A 14,143-nucleotide genomic window follows, 5' to 3' on the forward strand; every position below is an offset into this window, starting at 1 on the left:
CACACTACTCCTGCGACTCAATCTATAAAAAGCCTTTTCACTGCAGGTGAACCAGTTATCACAGAAATGAGAACACCTTGGGGGCCCCAACCCTCCAAACAGAGAAGGGAGACCCACGAAATTGCCAACATGATATAATAAATGGGAGGAAGCAAACCTCTTTGATTATTTCAACCCAAATACAATCATTATGACACAGATTTTTCTCTGAAAAGATATAATGTGAGCCTGGAGAGGTTCACTTTTCCAACCAAGTTGTAAGGGACTACCTTTGTAAATCCTCGTGTACCTGTCACTTAGAGCTAAGTAAAGCTCTCAGTAAATACCTATTGGTGATGATAATGATGCTGCTGATGAGGATGAGGGTGATGACACTGACTGTGACAATGATGATAACATGCTTTATCAACAGGTCATCTATAACGCAAGTGGGTTCTTAGCTAAAAACAGAGACACCCTTCCAACTGATATTGTGCTCCTTTTGAGGTCGTCAGAAAACAGCGTAATTCGACAGCTAGTCAGCCACCCTCTAACAAAAACAGGTAAGCCGAGGCAATTTCCTTCCATTTTTTTGGTGCGTGAGTTGGTTTTATTTTTACAGAGAAGCTAGGTTTCCATTAAAGAAAAGTTTTGAATTACTCACCAGAAAATACGGTGGTGTCCTAGCTGCTCACTAAAAGAGTACCGTCGCCTTCAGAGAGTTCAGAATTACCTGCTGTGTCAGGAGTGGGCAACATTGGATGAGCCTTTGAGAGTCTACAGGTTTAGTGAGTTCTGCCTAATCGATTAAAAAGTTGTGTGCCTTTTTCCAACCAACCATATAATCCTTGCATTTGCTCTTAAGTAGAAAAAAAAATGTAGTTTGGTCTTTTTCTTTATTGGAGTTCAGAATTGTTCTCTGCACTTCATTTTTTATGGTTTGTTGAGGTATAACTGACACACACTAAAGAGCATATATTTAGACAGTAAAATATGATGAGTTCTTGACGTACATAGATGAATTTTCTGCATCTATTGAAATTATCATTTGTTTTTGCTTTGTTTTTGCTTTATATCTATAAATATGGTGAGTTACATGGATTGATTTCTGAACGTTTTACTGACTTTTATTCCTGAGAAAGTCTTTTTTAAAAATGTTTATTGAAATATAGTTTTTTTTATATTGGAGTATAGTTGATTAACAATGTTGTGTTGGTTTCAGGTGTACAGCAGAGTGATTCAGGTATACTTATACATGTATCTATTCTTTTTCTAGTTCTTTTCCCATTTAGGTTGTTATAGTATATTGAGCAGAGTTCCCTGTGCTATACAGTAGGTTCTTGTTGATTATCTGTTTTAAATATAGCAGTTTGTATATGTCAATCTGAAATAGCTTTAGAGTAGGTTGCATCTTTTAGGAAAATTTTCTATTTAATCTGTGCTGTCAAATTTATTGACATAAATTTGATAATATCTATTTAATCTATGCTGTCAAATTTATTGACATAAATTTGATAATAACCCCTGTTATCCTTTGAATGTCTGTAGATCTTGAGGTTATATCAGCTCTCTTATTCCTGATATTGATAAAGTATGTTCTCTCTCATTTTATTCTTGATAGATTTTCTAGACATTTATCAATTTTATTGATATTCTCAAAGAACCAACTTTTAGTTTCATTGATTTTGTCTATTGAATTTTTAGTTTTAATTTTGTTGATTTTTTTTTTTTTTTTTTTTTGCTTTTGTCTTTATTGTTTTCTTCTGTTTCTTTCAGGGTTTATTTTGCCTTCTGATTTCCGAGATGAAAACTTAAGTCATTGATTTAAGAAAATTTCTTCTTTTCTAATATAGGCATTTATAGGGGTTATTTATAAGTATTACATTTAATTTCTAAATATATTGGGATTTCCAGGTATATTTTTGTTATGTACTACTAATTTAATTTTGTATTGCTCAGAAAGCATACTTTGTATGATTTAATTCATTTAAATTTATTGAGACATGTTTTATGACCCAGAATATGCTCTATCTTGTTTTATGTTTCATTTGCACTTGAAAATAATGTGTATTCTGCTGTTGGTGGGTGGAGTATTCCATAAGTGGCAATTAGGTCAACTTGGTTGATAATATTGGTCAGATCTTCTGTATACTTACAAGTTTTCTCTCTCCTGGTTCTCTCAGTTACTGAGAAAGTGGTTTTGAAATATCTGACTATAATTGTCAACTTATCTATTTTTTCTTTCATTTCTATCAGTTTTTGCTTTATGTACTTTAAGGTCTGTTATTGGATGCATAACATCTAGAATTGTTATATCTTCTTGATGAGTAGTCCCCTTTATTATTACTAAATAACTCTTTTATGTCTGGTAATATTCTTTGTTCTGAAATCTACTTTGCCTGATATTAATAGGAAGACTCCAACTTTCTTATGATTAGTAGTTAAATGGTGTATCTTTTTATGCTTTTAACTTCAACTTATTTTTGAGTTTATATTTAAAGTGGGTTTTTTGTAGACAGCATATAATTGGGCCTTGCTTTTTTAAATCCAACCTGATAATCTCTGCCTTTTAATTGAGGTGATCAAACAATTTACATTTAATGTGATTAGCGATATGGTTGGGCTTGACACTATCTTGCTGTTTGTTTCCTATTGGTTACATCTGTTCTCTCCAGGCTTCATTGGGTTCCTCTCCCTACATTGCAACATAAACCCTCTGGACAGAAAGCTGGAGTAATCATAGGGCTCACCTCATTTGTTTCCTCTCTCTCAGGGATCAGTGTCCTATATTGATGCAAAAATTGTTGCTTCATGCAAAAATTGTTGCTCCTAAACAAATACTACGTGATTCCACTTATATGAGGTACTGAGAGTAGTCAGAATCATAGAGACAGAAAGTAGAATGTTGGTTGTCAAGAGCTGGGATGGGGGGCATGGGGAGTTAGTATTTAACGGGTATAGAATTTCAGTTTTACAAGATGAAAAGGGTTATGAAGATTGATGGTGGTGATGGTTGCACAACATTATGAATGTATTTAATACCACTGAATTGTACACTTAAAAAGGTTCAGATGCTAAATTTTATGTTATGTCTATTTTACCACAGTAAAAAAATTGGAAAAAAAAAACTGTTCCATAGACTTCGTATGTCTTTTTAGTTGTTTTAGGTGAGAAGGTAATCCAGTTTGTGTTACTTTATCTTGTTCATAAAAAAAGTCTTCAGTTTTGACTTTAACAATTGTCTACCGTAAATCAACTATACTCCCATAAAAATTTTAAAAAAAGAAAGCCTTTGAATGTTAGAAACAATATAATTGTATTAAAGCTCCAACTTTGGAGCATTTAACACAAACAGATTGATGCGGCTCTCCCTTGTCTCATATTAACTCTAAAAGATGATATATATTATAAATATTCTTAATAAAGTGAATTCACATAAAGATAGCCATCTCTTTTTGTATCTGCCAAGAGCATCTACGCATCTAATTTCATGTTTTCACCCTTATAAAATATGCAACCAGGTTCTCAATACTATGCCATGTCTCCTGACTTTCAGCAGAACAGTGTCTAGTTGGCCAGGGAGGAGAGCAGAACTCTATAGTCAAAGGTGTTTCAGTAACTCAACCTCAAAGCTATCAAAGGTGTTTGGGGTTTACATTCAGCTAGATGTGTACACATATAATAATAATAACAATGACAATAGATAACTTTATTTAGAAATTGCAATGTGCTAGTCACTGTACTAAGTACTTTCATTTACTTCTAAAAACAACACTCGGGATTCCCTCGTGGCACAGTGGTTAAGAATCCGCCTGCCAGTGCAGGGGACACGGGTTCGAGCCCTAGTCCGGGAAGATCCCACATGCTGCGGAGCAACTAAGCCCGTGCAACACAGCTACTGAGCCCGCGTGCCACAACTACTGAAGCCCACACGCCTAGAGCTTGTGCTCCGCAACAAGAGAAGCCACCGCAATGAGAAGCCCACACACCGCAACGAAGAGTAGCGCCCGCTCACCGTAACTAGAGAAAGCCCGCGTGCAGCAACAAAGACCCAACGCAGCCAAAAATAAATAAATTAAAAACAACACTCTGAGGAGGAACTGCTTTTACAGATGACACACTGAGACTGGGGAACGTTGAGCTGCTTTCTCAACATTACCCCGCTGAGAAGTCTTAGAATTAGGCTTGAAAGCTCAGGTTCGTTGTTTCTACATTATGCTTCTGCAAGATTCTAAAATAACCATGGCCCTTGGCATGCAAATATGAAATATAGTTCGGCCAGCATTAGGGGGAAATACATCAGAATTGCTGGCAGCTCAAATCTCTAGTTTGTTTTATCACAGGTTCGTTCATCAGGTCAACTATAGATGCAAAGAGGATACATTTCTCTGAAATTAAGATCTACGCTAATTTTAGTTCTTGCTGGTATGCATAAATGAGTTTTTGAAAGGCTCTCGCTTTATCTTGTTGTTAAATAATTTTATGGTTAGTGTGTAAATTTTGTTAAAGGGAAATTAGTAATCTTTAAATTCCCTCTAGTTGTTTGATTTTCAGATAGACTTAAAATGTTACTTTATGTTTGCTTAATATTAAGTAATGATGTCTATTAAGCAAAGGGTCTGTCCTAATTCATGTGCTCCTAGCACTTTGTATGTTCATCAGGCTTCCAAGAAATCTCCAAGTCTATGATCACTTTTTCTCCCAATTAAATTATTTTTTTAAAACTTTCCCTGATAATCCTAAAAAAAAGAAAGAAAGAAAGAAAGAAAAAGAACAGTAGGCATACTTCCTGAAGCTGCCCCTCTGACGGTCATCAGTTACTGTCTCTGTCCACTCAGCTCTGTTCAGCAAGAGTCATATTTCAAGAGGGAACCGTGCCGAATGCAGTTTCAGCCCCGCACAAAAGTCACCCCCCCTCCCCAGCACTTTTCCTGGGGTGATGAGGGAAAGGGGATGAGAGCAGAACAGGGCGCTGCCAGCCGCACCCCAGGCAGGGCTCCTTCCTGCACCCTCATCTCTGAGCCAGCCTTCTGCAGCCACAAAAAAAATGTGAGGAATTTGCCAAAATATGTAGCCTCATTGCCTGCAAGGATGAAAGAGAAACAATCTTCCTGAAGTGATACGGAATTCTGGAGATACTTGGAACATTCCTACTAGGATGATAAACTCTTGGCTCGTGGGTTAGTTGGTGTACTGTGCTTGGTGGGAGGTGGGCAACGAGTGAAAGAGAACTGACATTTCCAGGCACCACGGGCTAGACACACCGTCACCTGTCATCAGAATCCTGTGAGGTAGGCGTAATTATCCACATTTTATGGACTCGCACTGTGACTCAGAGACTAAGTAGGTGATCCACAATTTAAACACTGCGGCTGGTGTGCAAACCCAGGTCTTCCTGGCTTCAGAGGACGTAATCTTTCTCACTACACTGTGATTTTCCACAGCCTTGGGTTGTGTACAATTATAGAGCCCTAGCACCAGGCATATATTTCTGAATGTTAGGTTGAAAACGTCCTTTGCCCTCAACCACACTTGATTTGCTTATAACCACTTCATGTGAATTAATGATCCATATGGTTTTTAAGGCCCATTGTAAAGCTTACATTTGCATTAAAGAAAGTCTCAGATGCTATTTAGCACACACACACAAAGAAGCAAATCACTCCCTTTATCCTAATCACCCCATATCTTGTAGCAATTAAACGGAAATCCAACACTTACCTCTCCTTTTTCTATTCCCTAAGCTGGAGTGTTTTTCTGAATTTAAAATTTGTTATACATTTTCAAGTAATATTATTTTATTTCTAAGTGTCTCAATTAGTTAACCAAGCACGTGAGTATGAATATTGCAGGGCCAGCAATGCTCATTTTAACATTGAAGTAAATGGAGGAAATCTTCTACCATTAAGGATTCTAAAAGGTGTATTAATTTTATCTACATTCCCATAGGTAATCTGCCATATTCTAAAACTAAAAACATAATGAACTATCAAATGAGGACTTCAGAAAAATCAATCAACGTGACAAAGGTAAGGAAATGTATTCTTCATGGCAGTTGAGTCTAAGAATCTAACCTTTACAATGGAAGTATTTGTATGATAAGAGTAAACAGCCTTTCCCTTCGTTTTCTCCCTTTGATCTTTCTTTTCTACTTAAACAGATACTTATGTTCATATTACCGCTAGTTACTAAGATAATCATGCATTTCTGATATATTCCTAACTCTTCATTTATAGCTAGTTTTAATGTTACTCTAAGACCAACTAAAAATGTATTAGCTAAGGTCAGAGATACATTCCAGGCAAAACTGATTAAAATCCCAATGAGACTGGCAAAACAATTACCTTAAAATTAAAATTCAACATTTTGTTATTTTATGTGTGTGAAGGCATAGACTAAGGAAAATTCCACGTGCTCCCTGTAGAGCATACATTACAATAGGTGCTGAACTATCGCTGTCTTTCTGGGTCTTAGGGTGAAACTGGAGAAGCCGCCCGTCACGCCAGAGAGACAACCAACATGAAAACACAAACAGTTGCTTCGTATTTTAGAGTAAGATATTAAATTATGTTGTGTGTGCTTAGGCATGTTATTTATTCTAAATGGGAGTTACAGATTAAAAGTAAGTAACAAATATCAGAGTGCTATTAGCAAAAGAGAATTTGTGTTGTATTTCATTTACTCTCTGTTAGATACACGATATGTTACAGTGCATTCTCAAAAACCTATGGGTTGGTTTACTTTGGTATTTTATTGATGAAATTATTGTACACTAGGTCAATCTTAATGGCGGTCTGTAGCTTGGTTACAATTTGTCCATAGAACCAAATACATTTTCACTAGAATAAAGCCTAAAAGGGTTTGAAATTCAGTGGTATGAAAACCATCAGCCCTCCTTCCCACCCCTGAATGATCTTAAGGTGGACAGATGGGACAAGGTTGAGCATCCACCTCCACTCCACGTCTCCCTGTGCCTAGACGAGCTGAACACCTCGAAAGAAAAACAGAACTGGTGTAGGCACGGGACAAAGAGAAGGGACACCAGGGAAATACCAGTAACATGCCAAGGAAGTGAGTCACTGTGTCCTTAGCATAGGACCAAGGTGACCTTTCTTCCTTGGACAAGATAGGAGAGACATAGGAAAGAAAAGAAGCACTTCATTCTCTCTGTGCCCTGGAGAACAAACTCTAGATGACCCTGCCTTCATTATTGGTTCCAGTTCTTGTTTATCTCTCTGATAAAATCATACTAACCAGCCAATGAAAATGAATAAAATACCACCTAAAATTTAGAAATTTATTAATATCATGTAATGTGGGAGAAGGGGAGGAAATGGGGTTAAATTTACTACATGTTCAGTGAATAAATCCAGTTCCCTAACAGAGTCATGAAATACTTTTAAAAATAACTGGGTAGCTTTATTAAATATTTCTCAAGTCCTAAGCTCGTAGCAGACAGTGTGTGCTTAACATCTTTGAGTAGCACGTAGTGCATTTATATGCTTAATATCTCGTTTGCTGCTGGTACATCCACCTTACAGCAGGCTGCAGCACAGCTGAAGGACTGAAAGTATTTACAGCCAGATTATTTTCGTCTTTAAGTGAGTCATCCAAGACCATTATCATACCACTGTTGTTGACATCAAACAGTGTGTGTATGTTCCAGCCATGCATTCATAAAGTCGTTTTACACCTCGGGCTGCAGTGAAAAGGGATAGAAGGCAATTCCGTATAGTATGTACCATATTTTAAGTTATGTTTCACTCTGCAGAGGAGGATGAACATGATGTAATACTCTGCCTTGGTCCCTAAGGAGCACCAGTGCCTAAATTGCAGGGAGCTCTTGCTCAGCATGCCAACAGACACGTCTATCACCTTTCTATCTCTAGTGTCTGGCAGATGTTTGCAATGATGACTCACAGATAAATGTTATGAACAGGGCCCCAAAGTGGCAGACCCCAGCTGTTTGAAGAAGCTCACAGCTGAGTGTCGGTGCCCAAGAGGAAGCTGTGCAAACCCACTGCTTTGTCAGTTGCCCAATTCCAGGATTTGGTTTGCACTGGCTTTGTAACCCAGGCTTTATATTTCCATCAGTAAAGGAGATTCAGCCATCAACAGCTGTCTATGTTCCTACACTCGTTACCTTGCCAACAATCGTAATCCCGGTCTTTGACATACTGGTTGGTTGGGATTTCATTTTAGTTGAACCATGATTATCCTACTGTGTTATACTTGGTTGTCCAGCAATTGGCTGCTGTTTTAATACGGTATTGCTGCAGAAGACGGTTTTCATATCTATGTGGTTAAAATATTTCTAAAATCAGAAAATTATCAAACTAGAGCAGATTAGAATACTTAAGTGGATTTGCTTATTTTTATAACTGTGTCTTACATAGTAAAATGCATTAACTTCTCAGTCCTTATTTTAAACTAGGAGATGATACTCAGAGGGATTAAAGTGTTTACTTTCATACTTTCTACAAAAAAAGAACTAGACAAGGAAATTAATCGTATAAGGAGGAAACCAGATTGTGTGCTAAATATTGTAATTTGGCCAGTTTCCCTGAGAGGATATAATTACTTCCAAACAAGCTATATCAAAAATAATTTCGTCTATTAATTAAAGTTGCCTTAAGAATTCACAGGCAAGGGCTTCCCTGGTGGTGCAGTGGTTGAGAGCCCGCCTGCCGATGCAGGGGACGCGGGTTCGTGCCCCGGTCTGGGAAGATCCCGCATGCCGCGGAGCGGCTGGGCCCGTGAGCCATGGCCACTGAGCCTGTGCTCAGCGATGGGAGAGGCCACAACAGTGAGAGGCCCGCATACCGAAAAAAAAAAAAAAAAGAATTCACAGGCAACCTTTTAATAGCTAAGTTCCTAGTTATTGCCTCTACATTTTTATGAGTAAATATGTATTTTTAAAAAATATACTATCAAGAAAATATTTATTAACACATATATCCCTCATTGTGAATTACTGTGTAACTCTCAGTTTTCAGATTTTATTCTTATAATTAAAAGAAAGACCTGCGAGCTCATAAGTTTCTGAATGCTACGCTGGGAATTTTATTTTTGTTGCATATTATAGTATTCTCTGATGGATTTGTTATCTAAAATGGTGGTCGGCCAACCTCACTTTGTCCGCTGCATCAAACCAAACAATGAACGTCAGGCAAGAAAATACGACAAAGAGAAAGTCCTGCTCCAGCTTCGCTACACAGGCATTCTGGAAACAGCGAGAATTCGAAGGCAGGGATACTCACATCGGATACTTTTTGCCAACTTTATAAAGCGGTATGTGGACTTCTTTTTAGTTTCCATGTACAGTAAAAATTCTTGAGAAGAATGATAGGAAACAGAAAGAGAATCACGCAGGGGTTCTAGAAAGGAGGCATTTTGTTCATGAAAATGATTGTGTGTCGAAAGAGCAGGTAACTCTTAACTGCGGCTGGAAATTTCTGTTGTCAGCTGAGAGACCCAGGTCAGAGACAGGATGACAGAGGGGCCTGAGATTCTGTTCTGGGGAGCCGGTTCTCATCTTAGCTCTGCCACTTGCTGGGTGACCATGGGCCGGTACCAGTGATCGCCAATGAGGGGAGACTTTGACCCTCAAAAAACATGTTAATGTGTGGAGACATTTTCAGTTGTCACAACTGGTGGGAGGGCAGGGTGCTGACGGCATCTAGTGTGTGGAGACCAGAGATGCTGCTAAACATCCTAAAATGCACAGGACAACCTCCCCGCCCCCAACAATGAATTATCCAGCCTAAGATATTAACAGTGTCAAGGCTGACAAACCCTGGCCTCCAGGAAACCTCATTTTCCTCATGACTGCCTGATAGAGTTGTTACGAGGATCGAGTGAGATAGTCTCTAAAGGGGATTTAGAAGACATACAGAAGCAATTAGGTTTTAGGAGTCCTTCTCAATGTTCGAGATTAATGTAAAATGAATTAAGTTATGTATTAAATGTATATGATCAGGTAACACACTAGTGGTGCTATAGAGGCTCAATATCTTATATATTTAATGTTTGAAATGCCCATGTTTCTGATACTTATCAATTCGATGATTCAGCCATTAAACTTGAAGTTTCAATTTTCAAAAGTGAAGTCTATTACAATTTTCAGGTAAAGCCTAGCATTTGAGGAAGTCTCCATAGGTAACATTCTCTGCCTTTTTTAAAGAGTGTACAAAGTAATATTAAGAATAAAACAAAGTTTTGTGATTGCACAATGAACTGTGCAATCTTTTACTTGGGGTAACCAAGACCCTTTCTAAATGAAATGAGAATTCTAATTCTTTTTGCGTATTTTCAGCAATTCATGGTAATTTTTGAGTTTTTTTCTTTAGAAACCTAGGAAAGGAAAGAAAGGTGTTCATTTGAACTGCCTTGATAGAGAGAAAACCCTCCCACATTTTCATGACAGAGAGCAAAATTACATAAATATAGTGACTTTCATATTGGCAACTCTTCTATAGTAGGTTAAGACAGACTTAAAAACTTCAAGGTTTAGAGTTCAGAAGTACAGCCAACATTTAATCATTGACTTTACTTCTCACAGAGCAGACACAATTTTATATTCAAAACTTAAGAAATAAAAAATACTGGAATTTCTTATTGGCCAGTAGGTAAATTCTCCATTCTGTACCTGAAAGCAGGTAACCCAAACGTTCTTGAGTTTCAAATTTCAAATTAAAATTTGACCTTATTATTATACTTTTCATTTTTTAGGAGAAGAGTTCATCTTTAACTTGCTTAACTATCAATATAGGTAATGTTAATATATTCTTAATATAAGTACCCTTAAATTTCAGTGACTTTTTTTACTATACAAGGCACTGTGCTAAGTACTGTGGAAGACACTGAGTTTTAAAGCTTGCTTGATCCTCAAGAGTTAACAGTCCAGTTAGGATTCTCAGAGCTGCAGACTTAGAGGTTAATGAACAATGCAGGGTAATAAATACCAAGATCCAAAGGGATGGTACATAGTGTAAGAGTTCAGGGAAGAGAAAGCTGACCTCCAAGAAGGCTGATAAGAGAGAATATCAAGAAAGAGTGCTAAACAGGGATCTGATGGTGGCATAGTTTATGGAGAAGACAGGAAGGGGCTTTCTTGGCGTACAGGTTGGTGTTCCAAAGACTAGAGGGACTTGGATTAGACTGGCTGAGCAGTATGTGTCACTGACGTGACAGACATTATAAAGATGGGATCAGATGGGCAAACCGATCAGGTAAAGTTACGAAGAGAGAGCCTTAAATGCTAGACTAAACTAGGAGTTTCAAAACTATCTATGGTTTTACAATCTGGCCCGTAGACGAGCTGAGCTGATTTTCTTGATGATGTTGTACTTGAAAGTAACTTATTTGGGAGGTCAGAGGTGAGAATAAAATTTTAAATATGCTTCCAAGTCCCACGCTATTATAGAATAGCAAATTACTACATGATAAATGAAGAGGGGAAAAAACTAAGCTTATGGAGAACATGTGAATAACTGTTCTGAATCTAGGGAGCTCCAGAAAGAAAAGGCTAAGCCTTTTCTCTGTCACTAATTTGAAAACTGTCATCCGAATTGGCTAGACTCTTAGGAAGGCAGGACAATTTGCAAAGGCCCTGTGGAGGTGTAAATAGGACTAACTAACCCTCCTCTGTCTGGCTTAGCCTTTGACTAACCCTCCTTGTAAGATGCAAAATTCATCAGACCCTTTGTCCATTCTGTTGTAGATAAACTCTTCTGTTTTGTGACAAAGAAATAATCCTTAAGGAAGACACATAACATGAACTTACTTTGCACAAGACACTGGGTTTTTACTGTAGTTATTTCAAATGAACCCTTATACTAAGAAGCCACTGAAGTTGGCTCTATTTTCCCACCAGGCACCTATACACAATGGTTTGGCTTTCAGAGCTCTAAAACAAACAGAACTTAACGAAGGAAGTAGTGTAGTGAAGGAGGTAAGTACACATGCTTTGGAATCAGAAAACCCAGGTTTGAATCCCAATTCTGCCACTTACTAAATGTGCGACTTTGTTCAGCGTTACTTGAGTAACGTTCAATCTTCAGTCTTCCCATCTGCAAATAAGGATGATGATGATAGTATCAATATCTACTTTATAGGTGGTTATAAACAGTAAATGAAGAAATATATGTGAAGTTTGTAGATAGAGCCAAATGTCGACAATACATAGCAGCTATAATTATTTTCATTATTATTTTTGCCTCAGCCTCAAACTCCCCGAATTACTTACAGCCTACTGTGCTGTGGTCGAAAATACCACAATGTACACCATGAAGCGAACCCATAAAAAGCAAAGCGGAGTCAGTATGTTGGATTTAAAACGAGGCACAACAAAGCACAGGTCTGGGGCTTTCCTCCATAAGCTCATCTGGTGTGCCTAGGTGTTTATTTCCACAGCAAGTCCCAGAGACAGTCCATGAGTCACTCAACAAGCATTTAATTGCAGACCCACTATGTTCCAGTCCTTGAACAAAAGATTAACTCAGATCTTAACCCAAAGATTCATAAAAGAACCTCTGACGTTAAGAAACTCACAGTCCAGACTAGTTGTGGGAACAGGGATCTGATTATCTACATTATCATACGATGTAACATAAACTCCAGGAGGCCAGGGTGTTGGTCTGCCGTGTTCACTGCAGCGTCCCCAGCACTTAGGAGGGTGCCTGGCACATGCTGGGTGTTCAATAAGTATATGTTACACGAATGAAAGAGAGTGGATATTTTTACTAAAAGTGTGCAGGTCTGGGAGCATGAAGTAGAGCTGGGGGGAGTGAGGAGAGAAGGGGGAGACTTCTTAGATTATAGTAGAAATTCAGAGAAAGCAGATAATCATAAAAGTAATATATATATTAGAACATCAACATGTATTCATTTTTCAATCTTTTGATATAGGCTTATTTTTTTCTTTGAATAATGTCCACTAATCAGAGTTTATTGACTCTTTCTTACATAAACTGTTCATAATCCCTTAGGTATGATTTCCATTCATATTTCTTGAGGGGAAGCAAGAAGTTAAAGATAACTCCTGAAACAATCACAGGGCTAAATATTCCTTGATTCTTATGATTCTGCTCCAACTTCTGTAATGGCTTCATCCATGTTTAATTCCATAGTTTTTTAGAATAAGTACTTCTTTAGAAGGTCTTACCAAAGCCTTTGATGCATTTTTCGAGAAAGAGCCCTCTGGCTTTCCTCACTCACGTTTCATCAGTTTATCTGATATTTATTTGAATAACTCCTCACCAAGTGAATGAACAGGTTTGGCAGCAAACACGGCTCCCCTGGGAGGAGCAGAAGCGCCCAGGCACACTAGGCAGAGCTGCAGCCCACGCACCCCAAGTGTGCAGTGGACATCAGCCGGTGTGTCTTACACAGGGAAATAGAATGTTAGTCCAGTGGTCTGTTCACTGAAGATTTGTTAAAGAGCGTTTCTGGAATGTTGGAAGAGTAGGTCTTTTTTGAGGGAGCAAGGAGTGAGGATGGAAGGACATACAGGCACAGAGGATGACACACCCAGAAGCATCGAGCCACGAGCAGATGTGGCCCTTTGGCATAACTGTGAATAGCTTTCATGACTGGAGCCCAAGATGTCCGTGGAAGATGGCCAAGGGTGAGGCTAGCAAGGCGGGCAGGGATACAGAGCAGGAGGGGGCATGCAGACTCGTCATGATGCGTGGCAGCCAGTTTTAAAGACGGCCTTTCAGCAGGTGTGACCTCTGCATTCCCTACATTGTCACACTTCCCGGCTCACATATTCACGTGGCCTGCCCAGCCTTTGAAAGCACCTGCTTTTGCCGTCCCAGCTTAGAACGTGGGAAATTCTCGGACACTTTCAAGTCAGGAAAGGACTTGATCAGATTTTCATTTTATTAAGATAATTCAGACAGAGCTGTGGACATCGGCTAGGAAGCGGGGAGGAGGGCGTGAAGACGCACATAGCCAGTCGGGAGGTGGTTTAAGGTAAGGGCAGTAGGACTAGAGAAAAAGGGATTTCAGAGAGGCTTCTAAGCTTGTCGGATACACCGAGTGAAGAGTAGGAAAGAATCTAGGATGACACGCAGATTTCTAGCTTTAGTACTTTAAGAAGGGGTGACATCATTCACAGAGATAAGAAGGAAAAGGTGAGGCATGTTGCTGAGTCCGGAGT

At 38.6% G+C, this 14,143-nt stretch overlaps 1 protein-coding gene across 1 annotated transcript in view; it reads left to right on the forward strand.

Annotated features, from left to right (window-relative positions):
* MYO3A (myosin IIIA) overlaps nucleotides 1-14,143 on the forward strand; it is a 170,355-nt gene that overhangs the window by 115,602 nt on the left and 40,610 nt on the right. Inside the window, exons 21-24 of the mRNA XM_060003164.1 lie at nucleotides 413-542; nucleotides 5,929-6,008; nucleotides 6,454-6,531; nucleotides 9,065-9,270. Of these exons, the coding sequence (XP_059859147.1) occupies nucleotides 413-542; nucleotides 5,929-6,008; nucleotides 6,454-6,531; nucleotides 9,065-9,270 (494 nt within the window). The remainder of the gene's footprint in view (nucleotides 1-412; nucleotides 543-5,928; nucleotides 6,009-6,453; nucleotides 6,532-9,064; nucleotides 9,271-14,143) is intronic.

The sequence above is a fragment of the Delphinus delphis genome, chromosome 2 (assembly GCF_949987515.2).
Source record: "Delphinus delphis chromosome 2, mDelDel1.2, whole genome shotgun sequence".
Classification (NCBI taxonomy): domain Eukaryota; kingdom Metazoa; phylum Chordata; class Mammalia; order Artiodactyla; family Delphinidae; genus Delphinus; species Delphinus delphis.